General features: G+C 39.4%; 2 protein-coding genes across 5 annotated transcripts; one reads left to right on the top strand and one right to left on the bottom strand.

Moving 5' to 3' along the window:
• Window positions 1–2,872: 2,872 nt before the first annotated feature.
• LOC122665154 (O-fucosyltransferase 29-like) lies at window positions 2,873–17,234 on the top strand. The gene is made up of 9 exons (XM_043861228.1): window positions 2,873–3,406; window positions 5,579–5,669; window positions 6,158–6,234; window positions 8,308–8,396; window positions 8,516–8,705; window positions 9,292–9,473; window positions 10,274–10,376; window positions 10,615–10,943; window positions 16,490–17,234. The coding sequence occupies exons 1-9, from the start codon at window positions 3,164–3,166 to the stop codon at window positions 16,884–16,886; spliced, it is 1,701 nt and encodes a 566-aa protein (XP_043717163.1). The 5' UTR covers window positions 2,873–3,163; the 3' UTR covers window positions 16,887–17,234.
• A 1,887-nt stretch (window positions 17,235–19,121) lies between these two features.
• LOC122663721 (malate dehydrogenase-like) lies at window positions 19,122–24,466 on the bottom strand. Of its 4 annotated transcripts, XM_043859354.1 has the most exons (8): window positions 24,456–24,466; window positions 21,080–21,220; window positions 20,753–20,911; window positions 20,472–20,647; window positions 19,963–20,240; window positions 19,738–19,873; window positions 19,526–19,637; window positions 19,122–19,281 (listed from the first exon to the last, which is right to left on the bottom strand). In XM_043859354.1, exons 2-8 carry the CDS (start codon window positions 21,216–21,218, stop codon window positions 19,187–19,189), a joined length of 1,095 nt encoding a protein of 364 aa, XP_043715289.1. In that variant the 5' UTR covers window positions 21,219–21,220; window positions 24,456–24,466; the 3' UTR covers window positions 19,122–19,186. The 4 variants fall into 4 exon arrangements, with proteins under 4 accessions (XP_043715289.1, XP_043715288.1, XP_043715290.1 ...); XM_043859353.1 differs by lacking the exon at window positions 24,456–24,466 and having other exon boundaries at window positions 21,080–21,248; XM_043859355.1 differs by lacking the exons at window positions 21,080–21,220; window positions 24,456–24,466 and adding an exon at window positions 21,626–21,750 and having other exon boundaries at window positions 19,123–19,281.
• Window positions 24,467–25,301: the final 835 nt, after the last annotated feature.

Below are 25,301 nucleotides of genomic sequence, written 5' to 3'. Positions count from 1 at the left end.
TATTCCATTTACATGATATATTGCTCCGAATCACATGCTCCCTAGTTGGTCGTTGAAGTTCAAACTTGAACCAAATTTATTTTCTACAAACATATTTTAAAGTCAAATTGATTTGGATTGGGTTCCAAAAACCTAATACCATAAGCTATCCATGTGCAAAGGGTTTGCACACTGTTTATGTGAAAAACCCACCCCTCAAAATATAATCATATGTAAGAATGGAGAAAATGGACCAACATTTGGTTGGAATTCTAACAGTAAAGTGTAAGTGTCCAAATTTTACTCTCATGTCCTCACTAATTGCTTTAAGGCATCCCTATTACTCCCCATTCTTCCCCTCTTGTATCTTTATAGATGTAATCATAGTCGTTGTGGCACTACAATGTAGGATTTTCATGGGGATGGGGAATACCAAATCAAAATTTGGCCATCGGGGTACATCCTTGCATGCGTTAGGGTATTTGCCAAAGTAATAAGGGTTTCAATCTTCTAGATTACCTTCGTAGTGTCACAAACACAACAACTCTGAAGGCTCTCAACGTTTATTACAAGAACTAGTCGGAGAGGAGGAGAAGGATAAAAAAGAATTCAAAATTTAAAACTCTAAATTACGAATTCATATCAAAATGATTTCTCTCCTCCTCTTAGCCTCATTATAAATAAGGGGAAACCTAGTATGAGTGAGATTCACTAGACAAGTGATGGGATCTTATAGGATGATCCGACTAGGGTTGCTGTTCTCAACTTCTTATTCACCAAAATGTATAACCTTAAGTGAAAAAACAAACTATTTACTGACAATCGTATCCTAAGCGAGCAATAATTAAGAACCCATATATTGGCTAAATAAATTTCCTATTGGTCTCTCCACTTAACAATATCACCTAACTAATTATCAGGCATGAAAAATTAACACTGTAAAAAAACCCTAATATGCCCAATACTTTTAATAGAAAAATCTTGATCATGGAGGGAACGTAAATTTTTTTATAAAGTATAAATATAAATAATAATAATAATATTTAAATTCAATTTGTAAACACTTTACATAACGCCATTGAGCTCAAACTTTGTTCAATTATATAGTCAACGAATTCCAACTTGATATTCTCCTTGTTCGGGAAGTGGTTTTATATTGAGAATCTCTCTTATTCACATATGAATGTCGAGAATCCAGTGCACCTGTAATTAGCCAATAATAGCATTAATGTTTGGTACATCAAAATGCACGCCTACCAACAATGATGAGGACCTCTCAAATTAGAGACCATAGTACCAATGATAAGAGTCTTGTGCAAATATAGAACATACGGTCTACCATACAACAAGATTCCCATAAAGATCCAGTTTGAATAAGGGATGCAAGTTTAGCCCTGTCGGCCCAAACGGGGCCTGAGCTGAGATATTTGGCCTTGAGGGTGGGTCAGGGCTGGAAATTTCTGGCCCTAAGTCAAGGTCGGGTCGGGTTAGGGTTGATGCCTCGAGCTAAGGTTGGAGATGCATGGGCTAGCCAAGCTTGGAAAGGGAGATGAATGGGCTGGTCAGGTTGGGAAAGGGAGATGCATGGGTTGGATAAGCTGGGAGAGGGAGATGAATGGGCTGGTCAGGTTGGAAAAGGGAGTTGCATGGGCTGGTCAGCCTGAGAAGAAGAATAAAAAGAAGAAAGAAGAGGAAGAACAAGAAGAGCAAAAAAAAAAAAAAAAAACAAAGAAGAAAGAATAGGAAGAAGAAGACAGGGTCGGGTTGGGCAAGATTGAACTTAGCCTGATGCCTCAACCCTGACCCGACCTGACTCGACCCGCCCTTAGGGCCAAAAATTCCCAATCCTGACCCACCCTCAGGGCCAAGGTATCTCAACCCAGGCCCTGTTCGGGCTCAGGGCGAGTCAAGGTTGGCTCAGGCGGGCTCGGGCGTTAGGACCAAACTTGCACCTCTAATTGTGAGGATAGAATCTCATTAGTCCAAAATTCATTTTTCTTTTTAATGCATTCCTTCATGTATCTCTTTTAAGTTTATGTTTTTTCTTTCTCTTTCAAAAAAAAAATATGACAAAAAAAAAATTTCATCATGAACGAGAGATTGTTCTTCGTGGAAAGAGTGTGCCTCGTGGAAAGCCTAGGCTTCCCCAATGGCCCCTACGTCTCTCTGATTGTGGGAAAATATGTTATTCCACAAGGGAAGGAGATCCTACGGCGTTGGGTACGTTTTGATGCGACCCACACAGGCACACAGTCCTGTACGCTCAGTAGTCCAGTGCCGTTGGATGCCTCCCTAGGCACCCTCTCTGCAGGCACCCCCTCAGCGCTGGGCGCGCAGGAGAGGAGCCGAATTCAATAGACACCCTCAAAAAGCCCTGGTCTATAATGTCAATTCTGTCCCCATCTAGTCCCTAATGTTAATTGTCTGGTCCAACCAAACCTATTTGAATTTGGAAATACTGATTCCCACCGGTCCGACACATATGGCCATATGGGGGACCCTTACTTCTTAGGAACCTTATCTTTTTTTTGGCCCGAAACGGCGAAACGTTCCTTCTCCTTCACGGCCTCACTCGTGTGGTCGTGGTCCTGATGCGTGAAATGCGCTTCTATTCTTTGGGTGCGCACTGTACCCAATAACTACCATTTTGTCTCGTTACCATTTTTACCCTCCTCTTTACTGTATATTTCCAAAAAGCTGATTCACAGTCTGTGCAACGCTGCCGTTACGTTAGAAATCCTCGGTCCTTACGATCCGAGAAATATCTCATCCATTTTCTCTGCAACAAAAAACCTCTACATTTTTCTGATAATGGAATTAACTTTGGAAAAAGTTGGAATCATCACAGCTTTCTTTTTCTCTCTAAAAGCTTCGATATCAGTAACTTTTTAGTACTATCGCGACCTCTTCTGCAGCTTTGCTTATCTGTGGTCCTCATGAAGTGATCGTCTTTTAGGGTTTCAGAATTGGAATCTGTGTTCAGTTGCTACTTATAAGTGTCTATTTCGCAGAGATATCTATTGTACTACTTGAATGGAATCTCTGAATCAGATGTCTGAGCTTATTTTCTGGTTCAGCGGAGGAAGGATTTAAGAACTGCGTAACTGAAAGGGGGGTGTCTAATGCGGTTGAGGATTTAATGTGGTTTTTATGCCGTTATTATGTGAAGTGAGGTTTGAGCTCAATGGGGGTGGAAAAGGTTAGGAAATTTAGTCTTCCCAGATTGAGCCTTTCTGAAGGTAACCTAACCGTATTACACTCGGAGAAGCAGTTCTGCTGGAGATCATCGAAGAAGCCGATCTCTTGGTCATGTGTGTGCGGGCTGTTGCTTTTCGCCTTGGGTTTAGTTTCGCTCTTCACTGGACATGTTGCCTCCGATCTCGAGTGGTATTCTCAGCGTTTAATTAATCGACGGTACTCAAAACTGGTAAGATGTGAGCGAAAATTGCATCTTATCAAATTCTGTCCGCTTTCCTTTTTCTTATTTCGTGTGAATCATGAATTACATCTGCGTACGTGCATCTTGGTCTTCAATTTGATGAATTGGGTGATGGCATTTTTTTCTTACGAGCAGTGAGCTGTAGAAATTCTCTTCAATTTGGTTTTAAAGTAGCTTGTTTGGGAAATTAACATAGGAAAGAGCTGTTTTCCAAGTTTGGCCGTATATATGCGACTCTAGGCATTGATACTACAAAATTATTTTGGATACTTGGAAATTTTTTATTTCACAGTTTGAGCAGACAATTATTTAGAATTCATAAACATGTAGAGCACCCAAAAGATAAAGTGCGAAGGACATGGTTCTGGACATCGATAGGAAACTCTTCTCATACATCAATGGGGAAATACGGTGGGCACTTGGCTATAGGTGGTAATTGGTGACTACTGTTTCTCGACATCATTCAGGGATCTTCGCTGGAGATTTGTTATTGTTCAAACAATGGACATAGAAGGCTGGTTTCTGTGTTCATTCATTTTTCTTTTGTTTTAGAATGCGAAGCCTATTTGCATGATTGATTTCTCCAGAGTGAAATTTGTACTAGGGGATCCAAGTTGACATTCTTCTCCTTTTTGCTTTTATATTTCGTTTTCTGTTTGGTAATTTCCCTGGTATATTGGTAGGGCAACCTCAAAATTTAGTTCTTATATCCCAATGAACAGTATAACCAAACGTGCGCTTTTTAATTAAGTTTACAAGGGCAAAATTTTTGGATGGAAGCTTCACGAGTAATATGTGGCTGCAGATATCCAAAGGATAAAATAGACATCTGGATCCAGAGAAAAATGAAGATTGGAAACCCTGGAAATGAGATCCGAAAGCTTCTTCATTGTTCACTCCCATGAAGCACCACCATCATCCGATATGCCCCATTACTTAGCAAAGTTTATAGAATCTAAGTAGCATTTTTTTCTTTCTATGGGCTGCTTTTCTCTGAAAATGCTTTGCAGTGGTAAACTCATAGAGAGCAAGATAATGGTTGGCCTTTGTATTATGTGCCTGCAATCTGCTTTCAAATATTTTATTTTTCCTATTTAAGTTATCATTAGCTATTTGGTAGCACTTTTTTACCATTTTTTTTAGGTTTATAAGGTTTTATCAAATGCTGTCAAAGACCCGGAGGGGGGGGGGGGGGAGCTGTGCATATTCCAAGGAGAAGCTTTTCTGGAGGGTGGCTCCATTTGTTATTTTGAAATTATTGGGAAGGAGTGGAAATAAGTGAATATTTTATGGTAAAGAGGCATATATGGAATTCTGTTTTGGAGAACTTGGATATTATGGCATGACATGTTATGCATTGTTTATGTGCGGTTGTTCTCATCCTCGCTTTATCCATTATTGAACTTGTGAAAAATGATCTTTAAAAAAAAAAAATGGATTTGTTGACCTGTTCTAGTGGACTTACTAGAAATCTAGATATTAAAATGGATTTGTAGACAATGACTGGAATAGGTAGATTATATGAATCACTGCTCAACTCAACTCTACTGTCTTATCCCAACTAAATTGGGATGGCTACGTGAATCTTCTTTTGCCATTCAGCTGTATTAATTATTAAATGTGATATATGTTGTTAACCTTAACACCCCTCTCCAAAAAAATGTTGTTAACCTGAAGCCATCCAGGTCTTTCGTCACACTAGAAAAGAAATAGAGAAAGATTGAGTCGATAAACGTGCTTTGAAGTTTAAAACTGCAATCTATTAGCCTTATGTTTGAGATTTGGATCATTTGTCAAGTGCAACAGTTTTACCGAAGTATGCATGACTACAAAATTTTATATCTTTAACGTACCCATACCGATAACAATCTGAAGTTAACATACTGTTCTGTGTTTACATCTCTCAGAGTTATGTTGTATATATCACTTATTATCCATCTCGTATGCGCGCTGCCTTGAGGACCAAATATGTGGATGAGAATTAATGTCCATTTATTCGTTTTTTTTTTTAATCCTTTCTAGCTTTTTTGTTTTATCATTCTTTTTGGTGGATCAAATCTGCATTTTCTGCTAATATTGATAATGAAAATTTGAATTTACTCCTTCATTTGTTGAGCCAATGAACTATAATATAATATCACTGATTTGAAAGTATTTCAGGATGGGAGTGATGGTGCAGCAATCAGTATCTGGAAATCAAGATCATCAAATTTCTACTATGGATGTAGTAATAGAGGCCATCATTTCCCTCGTAAGTTTTTCTCTTGATATTTCTATTTACTTCAGAAATACTTTATATGCCTCTTAATAAGCATGAAATATAGTACACCTTCTTTTTACTTCTTTTTAATTCCCCTTTGGCTAGTTCATTTATCTTGACTTCTACTTGCATAAAGTAAAAGTGAAATGTGATATACTAGCACTGCTTGCATTTTTGACCGTCTATAAATGTGCATGAGATTTTTTTGTGCGCTAGCGCACCCTTCTGCTTCGCTGGAGTGCGCTCAAGAGAAAACTCCGGAACGAAAACCCCTGCTTTATTGTATGAGTTATTGAGGAACTTTGTATGATTGTAAGAAGTAGTTTATTTTAATTAATCATATTGCCGGCTGTTTATTGGTAGACAAAAGAAATATTTGTAGGCTTCTGTTTTCAGGAAGAAAATGACACATGTTTAGACTTTTGATATAGCTTTAATTTGTACTACTAATTTCTCTATTTGCTATACTCTAATGATAGGTGCTGTACGTGAGCGTGCGTCCAATGGCTATTTGCTAATTGCAACAAGTGGAGGGCTAAACCAACAAAGAACAGGGGTAAGTGGAAACTTTGTATCATGTGGAACTGTGGAAGGATAATGAAGTTTCATCCAACTGTGTCAGCATAATCAAATTTTTTCTCAGATTTGGTTGGATTCGTCTGATGCTAGAAAGGACAATGAATTTCTCTATAGAACCATTAAGAGGATATTAAGCCTAACATCCTCATCTTGCGAGAAATTTTTCTGCCTACGCTACTAATTCTAATTTTGAATCTGATATCTGCTATAAATGCCTGAACAACCCTTATGGGGAATGAGTGTCTAAAATAGCTTCTGTGATGCATAACATAATGAAAATCCTCTATGCATTATGAAGCTGATTTAGTGTACTAAGGTTTTGGGTGCTGCTTTGTCATGCTCAAAATAGATAATATACTTATGTGTTGTCAATTGTCATCAAGGAGGAAAGCATAATACTTATTTTTTGTGGATCCCCAGAAAAAAAGAAACAGTTTGGTTGTTCTTGGTGATTGGGTGTTGTGGGGAACACATAACTTCGATGTAGATTCATCTTCAACAGTGATCCACGCAAGGGGGAAACAATCAGCAACATACATGGAAGAAAACCTAGTTTATTTTCATGTAAGTTACCAACTAGGGTTCCGTAGAATAGATATGGCAGCATAGGTTGCTGCAAACCACAAAGGGAAAGCCCGAAGGGACTATTAAAACAGAGATTGAAGAATAGGGGTTGATTAAAAGAGCTGATACCATGAAACAATTAGAACCAGGAAAACCGTCCCCGACGAGAGAGAGAGAGAGAGAGAGACTAGGTTCACCGTAGGATTCAGAATAGGCTCACTGTAGGATTCAGAATACCTTTATCGTTACCATACACTACACTGTTAAATAAAATCTTTTGGTTTGTCCCAAAGAAAAAAGAGGGGGGTGGGGGAGGTTCTGCTTAATAAAATCTTTGGCCCTGAGTAGTTAATTCACTTACTGTATTTGAAGTTTTTCAGTATAAATCATGAAACGTATTAAAAAGGGTGTACTGAGTGCACGAGGCTCCCGCCACCATGGGATCTGGAGAGGGTCATAATATACCAGCCTTACCCCCACTTTGTGGAGAGGGTGTTTCCCGACTTGAACCCACGACCACTAGCAATGGAGCAACCTTACGGTTGCTGCGAGGTGCGCCCTCTAATCATGAGACATATTATTCATCTTATAATTTGATAGTCCTGAAAAAAAAAAAAAAAACATATCCTTTTGACTGAAATCATATTATACAAAAATTTTGCTACCTTGTTTATATTTGATGGATACTTTATTGGAAAAATCTGTTCAAGATGGCTATCTTGATAGATACGGCAAGATGGGCTGCTTGATTTTAGCTGCATGGAGGGATGTCATGGCCAATCCAGCTGTGGATACATAGGGTATACCCTGTGTGTTGGCCGCATGATAAAATTTGGTCCATATATTTGACTCCTCTCGTACTTGTTCTTGATTCTTAATTTTTTTTCTTCAAAACATCATCTTTTCAACCATTTGTTAAAGCTTTATTCTACCATGTGCTGAAGTCTTTTTAGAGTGAAATTGGATACAAGTAGCAGAGTTTGAGCCTTTTGCACGAAATATGAGCACCACTAAGCTGCAGGTTGCATATATCCATTTTGTTTGTTCTCATGTGTTCTAAATGCTTGTTTTTGCTTAGGTTTGAATGAATTGTTTAACAAAAATTTACCTCATGAACTGAAACACACACACAAATCTTTGTGTGTTAAATATTTGCTGATGCAAAATTACTTATTCAACAAAGCATCAAATTTGTATGTTTCTTATTGAAAAACTTTCCCTATGTATGATGATTTTGGTCACCTGATATTTTCCTCACTGAACAATAACAGGAAATGTATTTGCTAATGAAAACTTGAATTCTTTTGGCCGATGTATCATATATTCGTCTCAGTACCATTATTTGTGCAACATTCCAATTTTATCATCCACTGTACTGTTGCAACATTCCATTATTACCATTACATTTAGAAGCACGATAATTTAATTTCTTACATGTTATTCATTTCTTTGTTCTCTTATTTGCTTGGAACATTCCTATACTCAGATAACAGACGCAGTAGTCGTTGCACGCATTTTGAATGCTACACTAGTTGTACCAGAGCTGGATCATAATTCCTTCTGGAAAGATGACAGGTGAGTTTCCCTGACTTTATTGTAGTAAAATTTATTAGTTTTCAGTTTGTTCTTTGTCTTAATCATTATAGTCGCCATTTACTATCACGTTATGATAGATAATACCCCCTTGCATGCAGTGACTTTATCAGCATTTTCGATGTTGACTGGTTCATCTCTTCTCTAGCAAAGGATGCCACCATTATAAAACGAATCCCTGATAAAGTAATGAGATCAATGGAAAAACCTCCATATACAATGCGTGTTCCAAGGAAGTCACCTCCTGAATATTATCTGGATCAAGTGCTGCCTACACTCTTGAGGAGGCGTGTAAGAAGTCCATGAACTTGTCCTGGCAACTTATTCATTACTCATATTCTATCTATTATTTTATAAGTCTTATACGTTCAGTGAAATTATCTATTTTCAATTGTAAACATATGCCCTTTGAAGTTCCTAGACCTTAATTTGGTTTGTGGGAGTAATCATGACATTTCTGTTGGTTTCTCTTCCTTCATGAGGCTTGTGTGTGATAGTGGAGTTGGCTAGTGTTTAATGTTCTTGGAACTGCAGCCCATGATGTTTGTGTAATTATTTGCCTCTCTTCTTACAGAGTACCCTTCCCTCCAATGATACCCATCACCATTTATGATGTTTTGATCTGGAAATCATTCCCTAACAGTTCTGTAAGTCCTAAAAAAATAAATGAGATACTCTCTTTTAGCAGTCTGTGCAAACTATCTTCTTGTATTGTTAAAGGTTTGCTATGGATCTGTTAGGCTGCCATGAACATGTCTGATATTACTGGATTGTCATGCCAGGATGAGAGTACCTTTGAACTTTGATTATGCTTTGTTTTAATAGTAAATGCCATTGTGAAGTTCATTGAACCAATTTGCACTTTGAATATCTGCAGGCTGTTCAGTTGACAAAATTTGATTACAGGCTTTCAAACAGCCTTGACTATGAACTGCAAAAGCTGCGCTGCCGAGTGAATTATCATGCTTTGAGATTTACAAAGCCTATACGGGAACTTGGTCAATCACTTGTGATAAAAATGTGGAAGATGGCTAAACGTTTCATTGCAGTTCACTTGAGGTATGTGCTTATAAACTAATGGCTGTTGGAATGTTGTGAAAGAATTTATGGAGAGTGAAAATTGATTGCAATCCATGTCAATAATGGTTCCAAAGATTGGGCTTGGAGATTGAACTGCTGCCCTATAAGAGCGGTGTGACTATAATGGTCAGTTGATGAAAATATTATGCTGTAAATGTTGTTTGTTCATTGTTATGCCTTGTAAAGTATCAATTTTTTTTGTTCACTGTTATGCCATTGTTAAGGTTCAATTTGTTGACATGGTAAATTTGAGTAAATAAGTCAACCCAAAAAAATGAGAAGAGAAACTATGTGCTGCTTCTTATGAATGTCTCACCTCAAGGATGATCCCCTTTTAATTACCTTCAGGCTGACCTATTTCATTTAATTTTTTGATGCCCCCACCCCCCTTTTTTTTGTATCGTTGTAAATATTTTTAAATCTTAGTTTTTAATGATGCATTTGACAAATAGATTGGCTTCTAATTTGTAGGGGAAAAAAAATGTTATTTGAAACTCTTAAGGGTGTTCCATAAATAGAAAGAACCTCTGATTTCACAATCTTGGATGTATACTTCACCTTTCCTGTGTGTGTTTCCCCCCTTCTTTTTCTTAATGAAATCCTTTAATTTTTTAAATAAAGACTGTTCTGGAAATAATTGTTGCTACTTTGAATAATGATCTAGACGTATCAGGTCACCTAGGAAACCATGATATCTTGACCTTTCGATATTAGTATTTTTTTTTTAATCTTTCTACTCTTCTTACTGATATGCAATTTCCCCTTTGCCTTATTGGCAGGTTTGAACCTGATATGCTGGCATTTTCTGGTTGTTACTATGGTGGAGGTGACAAGGAACGAAATGAACTAAGCCAAATCAGGCAGCAGTGGCCAACACTCCCTGTAAGACCCTTTTAGGGAAGATATTTTAGGTCACCTGTTTGTTGGGCATTGAAGGAGGATAGTTTTATCATTTTGGCTAGGTTCAAAGTGATTACAGATCTTTTGATGGTGGAATTTTTTCCCTGATGCTTGTACATCATTTTATTTTATTTTAATTTGATTTTTTATTGCCGTTTATCAAAGAATTTCTTTCTACCAATTATAAAAAGTATAATTATGTTTCCCTTTAATTCCTCAGACTTTGAGCCCTGAGGAAGAGCGCAAACGAGGAAAATGTCCACTTACTCCTCACGAAGTGGGTCTCATGCTGAGGGCACTAGGTTTTGGAAATGATACCTATCTCTATGTTGCATCTGGAGAAATATATGGTGGAGAAGAGACTCTGCAGCCCCTCAGAGACCTCTTCCCAAATTTCTACACCAAGGAGATGCTTGCTGGTGAAAAGTTGAAACCCTTCCTTCCCTACTCGTCTCGCCTTGCTGCCATTGACTACATTGTATGTGACGAGAGTGATGTATTTGTCACCAATAACAACGGTAATATGGCCAAGATTCTTGCTGGTCGACGGTGAGGAACTGAAATCCATGATCATAGTTGCTTCTGTTTTTTTGTGGTGCTACTTTTTATGAGTTGGCGAAATTTTATTTTCTAAAAAGTAGAATATTTGGCTAAATTTAGTTTGAACTTTCATTAGGTATGCTGATTCGCCATGGCCTACTTTGATAGCTAAATGCATCGGAATGATGTACAAGATGTTGAGACAGCATGAAGCACAACCATGATTATGGTCTGTGAAGAATTAGTTTTCTGAGGCTAATGAAGCGATTAATTTATAACCTTAAAACACCAGAAAATGGTAATGTAGAGATGTTGGAATAGAGTTGTAAGCGTATGTGTAATAGGTTCATGTGGGCATATACGTTAGGATGTAAGGGTACTCTTGTAATTTGGCTCTCTAAGTACCAATAATATCATTGAATGGATATACTAGAGAGGTCGTATGGTGTAGCCTAGGAGGCTATCACGCCTGGACCAATTCTGATAGAAAATATTATCCAGATCTAAAATAAAATACCTGCAATGGTGATGAAAATGAATGATGGAGATGATGGTTGAAGATAAAGATAGATAGGTGGCAGCCTAGAGTCCTGCTAGTTGCCCAGCCGCAGGAGTCTCACCTAAGCCCACTCGAGTCACACAAGAAAATACTCAGATAGTATGCTGTGAAAATTCAATTGGGTGCCTTTGAGAGCAGCCAGGATTTGTATTATTTAGAGATGGAAGTCTTGAGTACAGCAAGGTAACAATAAAGAAACTCTTAGAATTCCAAAACCCCTTTGGAATTCCCCAAACATAGATAACAATTCCTAGACATGGAAATCTGTCCCCAAGACATTGAAAACTGATAATGGGAAGGTTAATGCTGCCTTGGAATATGAAAAGGCCCAAAAAGAATCTGCTGGCCACAATTTGGACTGCTCCAGGAGTCAAAGATTTGGCTGGGAATGGCTGGATCTGAACCAGGCCAGGCTAGGCAGTGGGTCTGGTCTTGGACTTGGGCTGGCCTCCCTTTCTAGAGTACTTCTTGGAGAAGTACTGATCAGGCATTTTTGAGGGGCCGGCTGCTGGATCAGATGGATGCTCATCGTTAACTCTCTAACCCATTCTTGCAATCCCTTCTCTCCTCTTGTTTCTTTCTGGTTCAACTCATAAACTGTGTAATAAGGTCATGTGGGCATGTATGTTAAAATGTAAGTGTACTCTTGTAATTTGGCTTTCTAAGTACCAATATCATTGAGCGCAGAGAGGTTGTAACTCTGTAACTCATTCTTGCAGTCTCTCCCCTCCTCTCCTCTCTTCTTCTTCTTCTTCTCCTCTTGTCTCTTTCTGGTTCAACTCATATGTGCAATTTGGTATCAGAGCATGAGCTTCACAGGTTTGAGAGTCAGTTAAGGAAGTCAACTCACCTTGGTACCCTACAGTAATAAAGGGTTCCAAAGAAGAGAACAGCATGTGAGGGTCTGAATCAAGACCCAAAGCATGACATTTGAAGAGTTGTTGGTGGATCTGATATAGTCAAAGTTCAAATCGAAGAAGATCTTGGCCAGAATAGCACTACCGCCAGCTTTGAGAACCAGTTTTCTTTTCTCTCTGATCTGGTATCGGTGGGATATGAACCAGGACCATTTGAGTCGCCTAGGGTCCCATCTCAAGAACTTCTAACCTCAGCCTTGGCAGATATTTCTTACTCAGGTCATCCTTCATCTCTGCCTAACTAATAGGTGCATTGCCTTCATATTCCATATCCCTTTCAGTAGTTCTACATCACTCATGGGCAGAACCCACTAGTTTGGTACGTGCTAGTTTCATCTTTCTAGACTTAGGTAAATCATACCAATCAAAATTATCATCTAATGCAGCTAACCAATCATAAAATACATGTGGATCATGTCTGCCATCGTATTCCTTCAGATCGAGCTTGACCTTTTGTGTATCACCATAGTGTCGATGAGGAGTATCATTATCAGCATTAAAATAGATCTCACATGGTCTTCAAAGCTAAGTCGAGCCTCTGGAGTTCTCTGATGTTCCCTTCCCTTCCCTGTCTTCCCTGTGCCTTTGATTAGGTCGATGAACTTGAGACTGTACTTGATATCTGTCCTGGTGCAGTACCTATAAGGCTGCTGCCAAGATCGAATCTGGTTCAATGGAGAGTAAAGAAAAGGACCATGAATATAGGCTGCCAAAGAGAGAGAAAATGAAAGAGAAGTTGAGAAGTGAGATGGATAATTCGTAGGCTGACTCACTTGGAAATTTTAATTGATGTTGATGGGCTGAAGAGATTAACTTTAATAAAAAGGTAAGAAGAGATGATGAGGATAGTTATATGGAAACTAGAGATCCACTAGTGCCCTGGCTCATGGAGATCCACCAATGCCACCACCAAGGAGATCCACCTTGGATGTAATTTGCTGATTCCACAGCCCATCTGATATCCACAGGATATAGTCTTTCAAAGAAAGATTTCTTTTTTTTTTTTGGTTAAAATTCTGGTGTGGCTAGGCAGCCTCAACAATTTACATTTATAGGGGTGGAAAAGGTTCAAATGAACTCTTGGTTACATGCACCCAAATATAAATGGACTGTTGGAATTCCAACACCTAGGAACTATCCCCCATACATAGAAACTATCCCAGATAAAATTTAGAAACTTGTCCCAAGACCTACAATAAACAAGAAAAATATTAAATCTACCTAGGAATACGGAAAGTCAGCTAAGTACCAAGATTAAAAATGTCCTCTTCCATTGTTATCTTACTATCCCTTACCGGAGTAACTTGACGTTGCTCAATTTGCTGCAACTTTTTATTTATAGCTCTCTGATGAGCTTGTAGCTGTTGAAACATCTCGATAACTCTTGCCATAGGGTCGGGTGCTGCTGGAAGCACTGGTTGACCAAGTTCATCCATGCTCTGATACCACTTAATGTAGTCCTAGGTTTGAATAGTCAAACTAGGAGCCAAATAACCAGGATCTGATCTGAACAGTAGTTCGGCTAGGTCAAAATAGGTGATTTTGGTCAAATTAGGGTTAAGGTTTAGTGGAGTCTAGGGTTTGATGGTAAGGTTAGGGTTACTTGATGATGGGGAGTCTTATAGTGAAGGTCTTGTTAAAGTTTAATAGGTCTAGGCCTGTTAACTAGAATCAGCAGCAAGGGAATATCTAGGGTTTGGGGTTTTTGGAAAGAGATGTGAGTGGGGTTTATAGGGTTAGAGTGGATAGTTAGGGCTGCAACTTGGATCGAATTCTCCAAGGGGGCAGTGGAGCATTCGGTCCAAAGATGGGGCTGTTTTGATGGCTGGAACATAGTTGTCAAGGCGTCCAGGTGCCTTGGTCGCCTGGGCGGGCGCCTTGAACCCCTTGGTCGCCTAATTGGTGTCGCCTTGCTTTTGATCCCTCTTCAACGCCTTGGGTCGCCTAGATGCCGTGACAACTATGGGCTGGAATGGTCTGGTGACTTTAGGGTTGTGGGAAAACAGTAAAACAAAGGGGGAAGTAGGGTTGGGATGTTTAGAGGATTAGAAGAATGGATGGGATTTGGGATTATTCAAACTCACAGTTGAAGAATTTCTTGGACAGCAGCTTGCTTGAATGAAGATCCTTGAAGAAAAATCAAAACTAGGACTAAAACTTGAATGTAGAGCTTCAAAAGAACCACCCGGGCTTCACACCGCAAGGTGTCGATTGGATCAAACACCAATCCCACCAGCCTTGATCACAGACAAGACAATCTTCAGCAGTGAAGAATAAGTTGCAGAGCAGCAGCTTGATAAGTATTTTTCAAAATTCAAAGGTGAGAAACCCCCCCTCCCCCACCGAATCTGTCTCTATTTATAATGGCCAAAGGCCTTTTCCTAACCAGCCTTGGAGAAGGAAATATTCCCCCCCAGCCGAGCTCTATTACATAGCCACTAAAAGGTCATGTGACTAACTTAAGTTGGTCACATGACTACTAAAACACTTAAATAAAAGACTAATTAAATTGAACCACTGGTTCAACCAGTTTTGGTCTGGTTCAATTTATTACATCAAAATAAAAAACCAACTACTAACACTAACACTAACACTACTTGGACAACTTTGACTTCTTCTTTCGAACATTAGTCTTCAAACCTTCATCAACCTATCAACCGGATGTATTCCAAGCTGCCAAAATTCGGCTTTGAGATCGAACTTAGAAAATATCCGAGCATTATGAAGCCAAGCAAATAGTGTAGTTCTGTCCCCTTATGGCTTAGCTTGCTTTCCTATGAATTCTTACCCTTATTTCTCACTGCTACTCGAACCAATCCCATAGAGAAAAGGACTGTGCCTGTTCCCATTTCGGTAACAGTTTGCACCACTCACAAAGTGCCCTCGCTTTCTCAATCTTCCGACCATCTTTTTTCCCCTTCTTGTCCTGTCCTGTTCTCAACGTTTGCTAGGCTGTTTTCAATAAGTGGCGCGTTAGCGCTTTACTAGTAACATAGAAAGGGCTTTTCTTTCCTGGCTGAGACCATTTAAGGCTTTCTTCAATCGGCAAACAGGGGATGGATCAGGGCAAAGGGAACTTATCTGTGGCCAAAAATTTGTGCTGAATTCTGAAGGATATCAAAGCCAATGAGGTCTTTTCGGGCAAGGTCAAGCCATAAAATTTGTGCTGGATTACCAGAGATGGGAACAAGCGGACTAGAATAGGTTTGCTGATTTGAGTGATGGCAAACCTTTCTCCGTTTGCAGCACGGAAATTTTCCAGACAGGGCTTCCAATATGAGTCGGTCAATAGATTGGGATTGATGAGGGAAGCAGCCACGCCTGTATCAAAAAGTGCAATGACTGGAATGGGCTGAGCATACTAGTCATTATGGCCACCTTGGCCAGAGGTAAGGATCCTTGTAGACAATACGTAGGTCCGAACATGAAGATGTCATCAAAACTGTCTGAGGAAGTGTTAGATGCATAAGATGAGTAATTGATTATACACGAAGAATTTCAGTGGGCTCATCTTGAAGATATGTCATTCTGGTCTCTGAGGTCTCACAAAGAAACTGAGCTATCTTCTTTTTAATGGATTGTGAAGAGGAAATGCTGTATCTTCTAATATTCTGAGTCTTGGAGCAGACATATCATACTGGCTGGGGAGAGTGATAAGGGGGTGGTAGTGGGATGTTGGAGGTCTCATTTAATGAAACTCATCTACACTACAAGTTTTTGGATCTTACAAATATGGCATCATGTCTACTAGTAAAACAATTGCAATTTTCAGTGCTTGAAAGAAAGGAAGCCTAAATGTGGACCCTGTAGTGAATAAAATTCTTGGAACTGACCATGTAGAGCTCCTTTGAATTTTTTGCATTTATAATGCATTTTATGGTTATAGCTTCTTTTTTTGTTGTTTTTTTTTTAAACATAGGTTCACTGGATTTGACATCATTTTAAGGATATTTCTATTTTGCCAATGACTGGTAGATATGTACTAATTTCCAAGTCCTCTTTTGCTCGTGTTCAATTTCTTGATTTACTTCTGTCAGTTAAATTGCGTAATCCTTTTGATTTCACATTGTGAACCGAAGGAGGTACATGGGCCACAAAAGGACGATCAGGCCAAATGCGAAGAAGCTGAGTGCATTGTTCATGGAACGGGAGCAGATGGATTGGGATACATTTTCCAGGAAAGTGCGATCATGCCAAAAAGGCTTCATGGGAGAGCCAGACGAGGTGAGGCCAGGACGAGGTGAATTCCATGAATTCCCATCATCTTGTATCTGCCGGAAACCATACGGAAAGAATATTGCTGATAACAGCAGTGCTCTGGAGCCACCAGGACTGTATGTCTTGGGTTCAGATGAGGAGGTTGAGTTAGATAACAATAGAGAGAACAGAGGCAATCAGCAGCTATTGGACAGATTTAGCAAGGAAATTGTAGGCGAAACCCGAGATATTGAAGAGGAGGAGTTCTTACCAGATTAGAAATAAACTAGAGTAGATGAGATGAGAAGGTCTACGCATATGTTGAGGGCAGGGATGGCTTCAACAACTCATGACCCAGATGCCAGCTTTCCTTTTCTGCACAACCAATTTGAGTTTAGCATGGACCTCAAGCAGACGTATCAGGTCATACAATCTGGACCAGAGGCGACCAAGTTTTTCCTTCTATAGCTCTGGCTTAAGTTGTAATGTGTACAGGGAAAAAAAAAATGAAGTGCTACTCCGCTTCTAATTGTAACATAAAATTGAGTTCTTCAGTTATATACAACTGTATCATTGTTGGCCGGTTGGGAAGATTTGGCAGCCACAGAAAAAGGTTGGCAAACAAGAGAAAATCTAAGTTAAAATCAAATCCATTTTTCTTCAATCTCAACCTATCAGGTTGAATTGTTGTACCTTTGCTTGCTGCTTCTTTTACTTCAATTTATTCCAATGAAACGATATAGGCTCGGTGTCTGGTGTTTGATGTTTGATCTTTCAATCCACCGTAGAAATTCCAGCCCTACAGGTGCTAGCAGGAGCAGTCAGCGAGGTGGGGCTGGGTGTGGACCAGGTCTAGCACGGGTATAATTGTTGAACCGTTGCTTGCTGCTTCTTTTACTTCAATTTATTCCAATGAAACGATATAGGCTCGGTGTCTGGTGTTTGATGTTTGATCTTTCAATCCACGGTAGAAATTCCAGCCCTACAGGTGCTAGCAGAGCAGTCAGCTAGGTGGGGCTGGGTGTGGACCAGGTCTAGCACGGGTATATGGGCCATATGCCAGGCACTGGCCAGGGACGGCGGCCCCAATAATTTGGGGTTTTTTTTTTTTTTTGGCCCCGATAATTTGATGATGTTCTCTTCTAGTACAACTTGGGTTTCTCCCAGGACTGTCAGTTGTTTGGGGTTCCATATGTATTCTATTTATAGATATTTTTTCTCTCTAAAAAAGTGGCATAGGGGAGCGCCATGGTTTTAGTGCATCGTATTGGATTGGATTTCGGTCACTTTAAAAAACGATACAATATTGTTGTGGAATGCTTGTATCAGACAAGTTTGCATTAGACCTTTATCTGCTCCATTTCCTGGGCAGCTTCATTTCTCAAAGTTCCTCCAATAGAGGACACGGGGGGCGGAATCACCACCCTACCTCTGCCCAAACAGATTGGCCGGTTGGGGTCTAGCCCCCTCTATTAGAGGAACTTGGGGGAATGGAGCAGATAAAAATACGTTTGCATTTGGTTTTCCTAAAAAATCGGGTTTTTTGACTAATTTACTCCTGGTCTGTATCGTTTCACCAATATGGTATTGGGACTGGTGGCTAACGATTAGGATATGGCCGCATGCAATCCGATAGACTGATACTGATACCTCAAACCATGGAGAGTGCACCTTATAAGGAATGGTTTAGTACATAGGAGGTAGCAAGTCATTCCATGTGAGAGAGAGGGTGCCAGTGTACCTTCCAATCAGCTCAAAGGAACTTGGAATAAAGTTTTCTGCACTGGGGGCGTAGGATATGCCCAAACAAATGGGGGGTGGGCGAAATGATTAGCCCCCCAATCCCTCCCCCCCCAATGACGCAAACTCACCCCTGTCCCGGCTCATGGGCTGCGCCTAGATGCGCTCTCGGACAGAAAACGTGCATCCAAGTAACTTTTATATTTGAGAGAGAAAGAGGGGGTTCTAGCGTCTCCTCCGGTCAGCTCAAAGGAACCTTTCTCGTGTTTTGGTTTGGGAGAGGGTTTCTCAGGCGGATGATGTGGTGAATTTTCTACCATACACCAATCACGGCACAAGAAAAAGTTTTGTTTTGTTCAGTAGGATTCATTGCTTATATGGTCAAGGAGGAGAGATTGTTAGTCTAGGACTAACATAATCGGGATGTGGGAAAATATCCTACATTGTTATTTGTTAGCATGGAGATCTTTTTTCCCAATTTATTTTTGAGTGAATCTACTGTTGCTGGCGAGGTCTCCTGCCAGCTGAGCTGTTCTTAGCTTGTTAGGTTATTGAATTGCATTTGCACAAAAAAGGGCAAAAAGAGCAAGAAGGAAAGAGGTCAAAATAAAATGGTTTAATTTATCGACTGTACTTTGAACAGTTGGTCAAAGTTTGACATTACAACCATCTCGTGAACCTTCGAAATAGCAAGCCGGTGCAATGCAACTTATTGGTCACACTTGTTGACTAAAACCGAAGGACTTAATATTCCATATGTCCATGGATTTATTTGATGTTCCTCTGTTCTCTTTCTTCTTTCATCTTTTCTATTTGATGGAAGTGAAGCGTACATTATATCAATTAACGCATGAATGAGCTAAAGATTTCTCTTCAATGAGCTCGTTTGCTGTGGCATCCATCTTTTCCCTTGAAAACTCATCGATTTTGAGACCTGCCATATCAATCAATTAGTCTTGATCATAGAACATGAACAACATAAAAACAATAAATGTTACAAACCTTGATAACAAACAAAACCTCACCATTTTCTTAAAACAAACCTCCTGAAAGGGAAACTGAGAACCCAGTCCAACTTAAGATGAGTTGATATTAGGTCCTCTCTGTATCTTTTCATGGTTTGCAAGACAAAAGGAGATGCAAGTATGAAATTCTTGTATGGGTTCAGAGTAACGTACCCTTCACAATTGACCATTCTCCTTTCTCACAAGTAACAGGGAAGGAGTAGATAAGGCCTGATGGGATCCCATAAGACCCATCTGAGTACACTCCCATAGATACCCATGTCCCCTAAATGACGGATAAAAGACACAATTAAAGGAATGGAAAGCTGATAATGGATTAAAAAACAAAGACAACCAAATTGCTACTGCAGTTGAAGGGAGTTAACCTTAGGAGTGCCAAGAACCCAATCGCGTATATGATCACAGGCAGCACTGGCAGCAGACAATGCACTTGACAGCTTTCGGGCTTTGATGATGGCTGCACCTCGTTGCTGAACAGTGGTGATGAACTCAGTCTTCAGCCTTACAAAAATTAGAAACACAGAAGATCTTCAGTGAAACAGATAAAGGTTTATATGGTTGGATGGAAAAGAAGATTGAAGTTGAGTTACCATTGATCATCGGCAACAAGTTCTTTGACGGATTTCTCCCCACTGCCAGTAATGACAGTCGCATGATTCACGTCAGGATATTGAGTTGAAGAGTGGTTACCCCATATGATGACATTTTTCACATAACTGACATCTACGTTTAGCCTCTCTGAGATTTGGCCAAGAGCCCTATTATGATCAAGTCGCGTAAGGCATGAGATATTTTTCTCGGGGATTGAAGGAGCAAATTCTTTCAGGATGAGTGCATTTGTGTTGGCTGGATTGGCAACAACTAGCACCTGTGAGGAAAAACAGAAAATATAAATTTGCTCCATCATTTCCTTGTACAAACTCTAAATTTTGAACATAGTTTTTTTTTGGGTAAAGAATTTTGAACATAGTAACATGGGACATCATTCTGATGAAATTGAAATTTGAATTGGCTTACCACACAAGACTCCCTGCCTACCACAACCTAAGAATGAAATGCATGATAGCAATGGAAGATATAGTCATGAAATCCATTTCACCTTGCAGTTTGGAGCTGCATGCTTCTCCAGAGCCGAAGCTTGAGCTTTGTAGATGGATACATTTTTAGACATCACATCTTTCCTTTCCATTCCCTCTTTCCTAGGAAACCCACCAACCATAATTGCTATGTCAACATCTTTACAAGCCTCAACAGCATCTGTGGTGGCAACAACACCTGTTGAACCAGACAATTCATAAAAGAGAAGAGTTGTACAAATGAAAAACAACATATTAGCTGTTAAAAATTCTTATGGGCATCCCTCAAATAATAGAGACAAACCTTTGAGGAGGGGAAACGCAGCATCGATCAACTCCATTTTTACCCCATTTAAGGCCTCCATAGCAGGTTCAATATCAAGCATATGCAGAATAACAGGCTGATCTGGCCCCAACATCACTCCCCTGGCAATCATAGGGACAAGAGCATAGCCTATTTGCCCTGTAAAACAAGAAATTCCTATTTAAAACAGGGCCATTGGTACTAAATAATCAAGGGGAAGGAGATAAATTCTATGTGAAGATTGATACAGCAAACACACACTGTTACACAAATCAACTTTCTTATCAGGAAATATCTGTATTTGGTAATTAGATTGAAAGAACATGCCTGCAGCACCAGTTACTAGAACCCTCAAAGGTTCCTTTTCTACAATCATGAAACTCGCCATATGTTTGATGATCTTCCGAAAGAGATAAAGAGAAACCAAAACCACCAGAATTTTTTGAATCAATTGGAGGTAATCCATTTCTTCCATTTCGAACAAATTGCAATTTCAACCGTGTCCAGATTAATAAGCAGAATTAATCTCCTCCTATTTCTAGATACATTTATAATATGAAATCAATCTGAACTGAGAATCAATAAAAGAAAAAAAAAAAAAAAAGGCCTACACGCCAAGACATCAAAATTCCAAGACAAAATCTGTAGGAAACGAACATATCTAAGATTTCTTCATTCTAAGGAAAAGAACCTAAAACTGAACTAATCCATAAAACCAAAAAGAAACTTAAAACTTCTAAACAACAAACAGAACTACTTCCCCTGATCATGAGAACAATATGCAATTGCATGATTCGCAACATCATCGACTACGTAACGTAAATCGAGACACTAGAAAACTTCAAAACCAGGTCATCATTTTCTCTATAATACCAATTAGTAAGAAATATGATATGAGAGTGATTAGAGAGAATGAATTACCAGCGGCCCCGGTGACGAGAATCCTGATTGGATCTTTCGCCATTGTTGCTGTAGTTGATTAGCTGACTCAAGCAAGAAACTAACTAAGAAGGCTTTTAACAAACTCGGAGCTTTCGATATGTAAATGCGAGCGAGCGAGAGAGAGATTTATAGTTTTTAGCAGTTGGAGTTTTTTTTTTTTTTTTTTGGGTCAATTTTAGCAGTTGGAGTTGGAGAAACAGTAAAGGAGAGGGAGCTTGCTCGTGAGTATTCACGAGACAGTTCAGTTAGTAGTTAGTGGAAAAAATTAAGAAAATGGAATAATTCATTTCTCCTTTGGGTTCATAAATACCCTCTTAAGTTTTAGTATTTTCTAAAATGACTTTACAAACTGTGAGCTTTGGTCCAACCTATATGAACCGGTCCAGAAACAGAAGAAACCGGGTGACACTTAATCTAGGGGTTCTGGGTTGGTGCATGTGCCGCGTTTGGCATCCACCAACTAGCAAGGGATAACAGGATAGGATTGGCTAGTCCAGAATTCTCGGGAACTGTGAAACCAAAACAATTGCGGCCTGCGGCCTATTGCTTGATGACAATGAGACCATGTAGCTGACTTGTCACTTTTAAGTGATGACAAATGGCACACATTTTAACACCACCAGTGCTTGGCTTGATGCGCAGGATCTTACCTAACTACCTGATTTAGTGCAGATCCAGCCACTCTGGAACTAGGATTAACGGTTGGGGGGAGCGATTATCCTCTCCAATTCCTAAATCTCGGCAGTACGGTAGTACGGCAATTCGGCAGTGCGGCAGTGCTAGGTAAAATGTCTGACACATGATAGTTTGGACATATAACGGTTTGAGTTCACTGACTCTGTTGAGTTCGGACCGTTGAATGTCCGAGCTATCACGTGTCGGCATCTCCATCTAGCATTGCCAAACTGCCGAGCTTTAGGAAATTGAAGGATAATTTTCTAGGGTTGTTCTCCCTATTCGTCTCTCAAAACCATACAAGAAGAGTAATTGTTGTCCACGTACCAGGAGATGATCTAGACTCCCGTACATGAACGCTTAACGTATGATCTCAGCGTGATACATATGACATATCCCTTTGCTTCCATAAATGCCCCTTGATGTTGCCATTAAGAGTGGTTAGAGAGGCATTTGTGGAAGCAAAAAAGATACGTATCATCACAAAACCATACATGAAGCGTTCACATATTGAGTAGGTGATCCAAACTCTCAAAAGAGTTGGGGGAACAGGATAAGGTGATTTTAATCTTATCCTTACTTTATACATAGGGGTGTAACATGGGCCTGGTAGCCAATCACAACATTTGGCCTGAAAAACCCTAGCCATAGATAAGGCCCGTACATAATTGTGCATTGCGCTTAGGGTCACCTGAGCCGACTAAGCCTAATGTATATGTAATAATTTAGTGGGAAATAGAAGGCTGCCATGCGCTGTAGCATTTACGCCCAGTCACAAGAAGGGCACAATGATTGTCCTATCCCCATGAAATGAAAAATTGAACCCCTGTTGGATTCCCCGTACATGCCTTCATTGGCCCTCAGTTGGTGCAAGGGCTACACAACCTAGCAGCAATTCCCTATCCCTAACTTATTATATAATTATATATATAATTCTATAATTTCCTTACCAATTTATTGAGTGTTATATTCTTTTTTTTTTTTTGGTAAAGGTGTTATATTCATCTATTAGACTATTATGGTGTATGTTAAGAGATAAATGCTATTGTAAATCTAATACTTTTGATTTTATGTTTTTTTAATAGCTCAGCCTATAACCTTAGGGTAGTGAGTTCCTTTAAGCATGCTTTCAATACTCCATCCATGATGATGCTTACTTTTAACCCTTGTTCAATTCTTTTGGGTTGCACCCACTAATGTAAAAAGGATTGATGTCATCAACTAATGGTATCTGCAATTTATTGAGATATTAGAAGTTAAAAGAGTTATATAGTTCCACATCAGATTATTGTTTTTTTTTATGAAATAGAAATTATATTAAACAAAGGAACTAGTTACAGGTGTCCATACAGGACGGCAAGTGAGGAGCCGTAAGGAAAAAACTTCTAAACCAATCACCAAAAGGAACATCAGGGTTAATTCTATAACTAATATCAACAGACCTATCGGCTATCATTAGACAATAATCCAACACCTCAAGCGGCCACGGAGAAAGGGATGGAATTGGAAGAAGTTCTGGCAAAGTTCCACATCGGCTATTAATTCTTGTCGTTGGTGTCTTCCTATACTTTAGGAACTCTCTCTCTCTCTCTCTACCTATAATGCCTTAAAGTTTTGTGTTAGACCCTTCAACATGGTATGAAAGTTTACTTCTTCAATCCTAAAGCTACATATGAAGGAAATGTTGAGATGTTGGGAATAGAGACACAAGTCGTGTTTTCGCACAATCAAAAGTGTTCGTGAAAATGAAAAACAAATTTTTTGCTCCATCAAATGTGCTCACAATGAGCATTTTTTGAACCACAATGTTAAATGCTATTTTGTGCACAATCTACTCCCGATGAACAAGAAATCAATGAAATCACTTTCAGAGAGCATTATCAAACGCAGCAAGTTTTGGGTTGGATCCTCAAATCAATGATAACAAGAAGAAAGTTGAGAATTACACTATCCAAACTTTGCCAGTTCCAGCCTTCAATCTCTTTGGCTTTTCTTCCCTATCATGAAGCCATACAACCCAACCTTACGTTTGTTAAACTAATTGTGACTTTCTTTTGGAATTTGATGCTTCTCAGTTGGGTTTTACACTCCATGGATGGAGATCATGTACACGACACAAAATTATTTAAAGAAGACTGCACTAGGGGTGAAAGTTTGGCTCCTAAGCCCTAATAGGGCTTGGACTGGATTTTTCAAACCTAAGGGCGGGTTAGGATTGAAATTTTCAGGCCCTGGGTTAGGGTCGAGCTGGGCCAGGGTTGAGGCCTGGGGCTAAGCCCAGCCCAGCCCTGTGTTAGGTTATACTTTACAATTTATTGTTTACATTTTGGAATTTTTGTTTAATATATAATTATCTATTTTGTTTACCCAAAAAAAATGGCTAATTATCTATTGAATGAAAATATTAACAATTTTAAGATTGGGCCAAGTTTTTTAATCCAAAGAACAGTCTAATAGTTAATTGAATATGAAACAAACCAATACCCAATCACATGTGTCTCATTTTTTAATGCATAGAACGACATAAATAGCAAAAAAGTAGAGCAAGGAAGGGACAACCAGACCCTAACAAAAATCAGGATCAATCAAGGTCAACCTAACCCTTGACAAAAAGCAAGTTCAATCAGGGCCAAACCTGGTCCAACCCGGACTGATCAGGGTCAATCAGGGCCGGGCTGGGCTGGGATGAGCCTGACAGGGTTGTGCCTGGGCTGAAATATCTGGGCTAGGGTTTTAAAAAACCTGACCCAACCCGGCCCTGTTTCACCCCTAGACTGCACCATTGCTGACCCGAAGACTGCAACATTGCTGACCCAACAATATTCATCTTCTGACGAAGAATTTAAATTTACAAATGCCATAGAATTTGGAAGAAGGAAAGTTCTATGGATATGAGTTTGCACGAACAGTAGCAAAAGATGGATATATATAG

This window comes from Telopea speciosissima, chromosome 6, assembly GCF_018873765.1.
Source record: "Telopea speciosissima isolate NSW1024214 ecotype Mountain lineage chromosome 6, Tspe_v1, whole genome shotgun sequence".
NCBI lineage: Eukaryota > Viridiplantae > Streptophyta > Magnoliopsida > Proteales > Proteaceae > Telopea > Telopea speciosissima.
The sequence above is the reverse complement of the archived record's forward strand: the minus strand, read 5'-3'. Positions and strand labels throughout refer to the sequence as shown.

Coding starts and splice junctions, on each gene's coding strand:
- LOC122665154 (XM_043861228.1), top strand. CDS start 3,164: ATGGGGGTGGAAAAGGTTAGGAAATTTAGTCTTCCCAGATTGAGCCTT. Junction 3,407..5,578: donor ATCGACGGTACTCAAAACTG/GTAAGATGTGAG, acceptor AAAGTATTTCAG/GATGGGAGTGATGGTGCAGC. Junction 5,670..6,157: donor TAGAGGCCATCATTTCCCTC/GTAAGTTTTTCT, acceptor CTCTAATGATAG/GTGCTGTACGTGAGCGTGCG.
- LOC122663721 (XM_043859353.1), bottom strand. CDS start 21,227: ATGGAAGAAATGGATTACCTCCAATTGATTCAAAAAATTCTGGTGGTT. Junction 20,912..21,079: donor TCTAGTAACTGGTGCTGCAG/GCATGTTCTTTC, acceptor CTTGTTTTACAG/GGCAAATAGGCTATGCTCTT. Junction 19,282..19,525: donor AGAATGGTCAATTGTGAAGG/GTACGTTACTCT, acceptor TTGATATGGCAG/GTCTCAAAATCGATGAGTTT.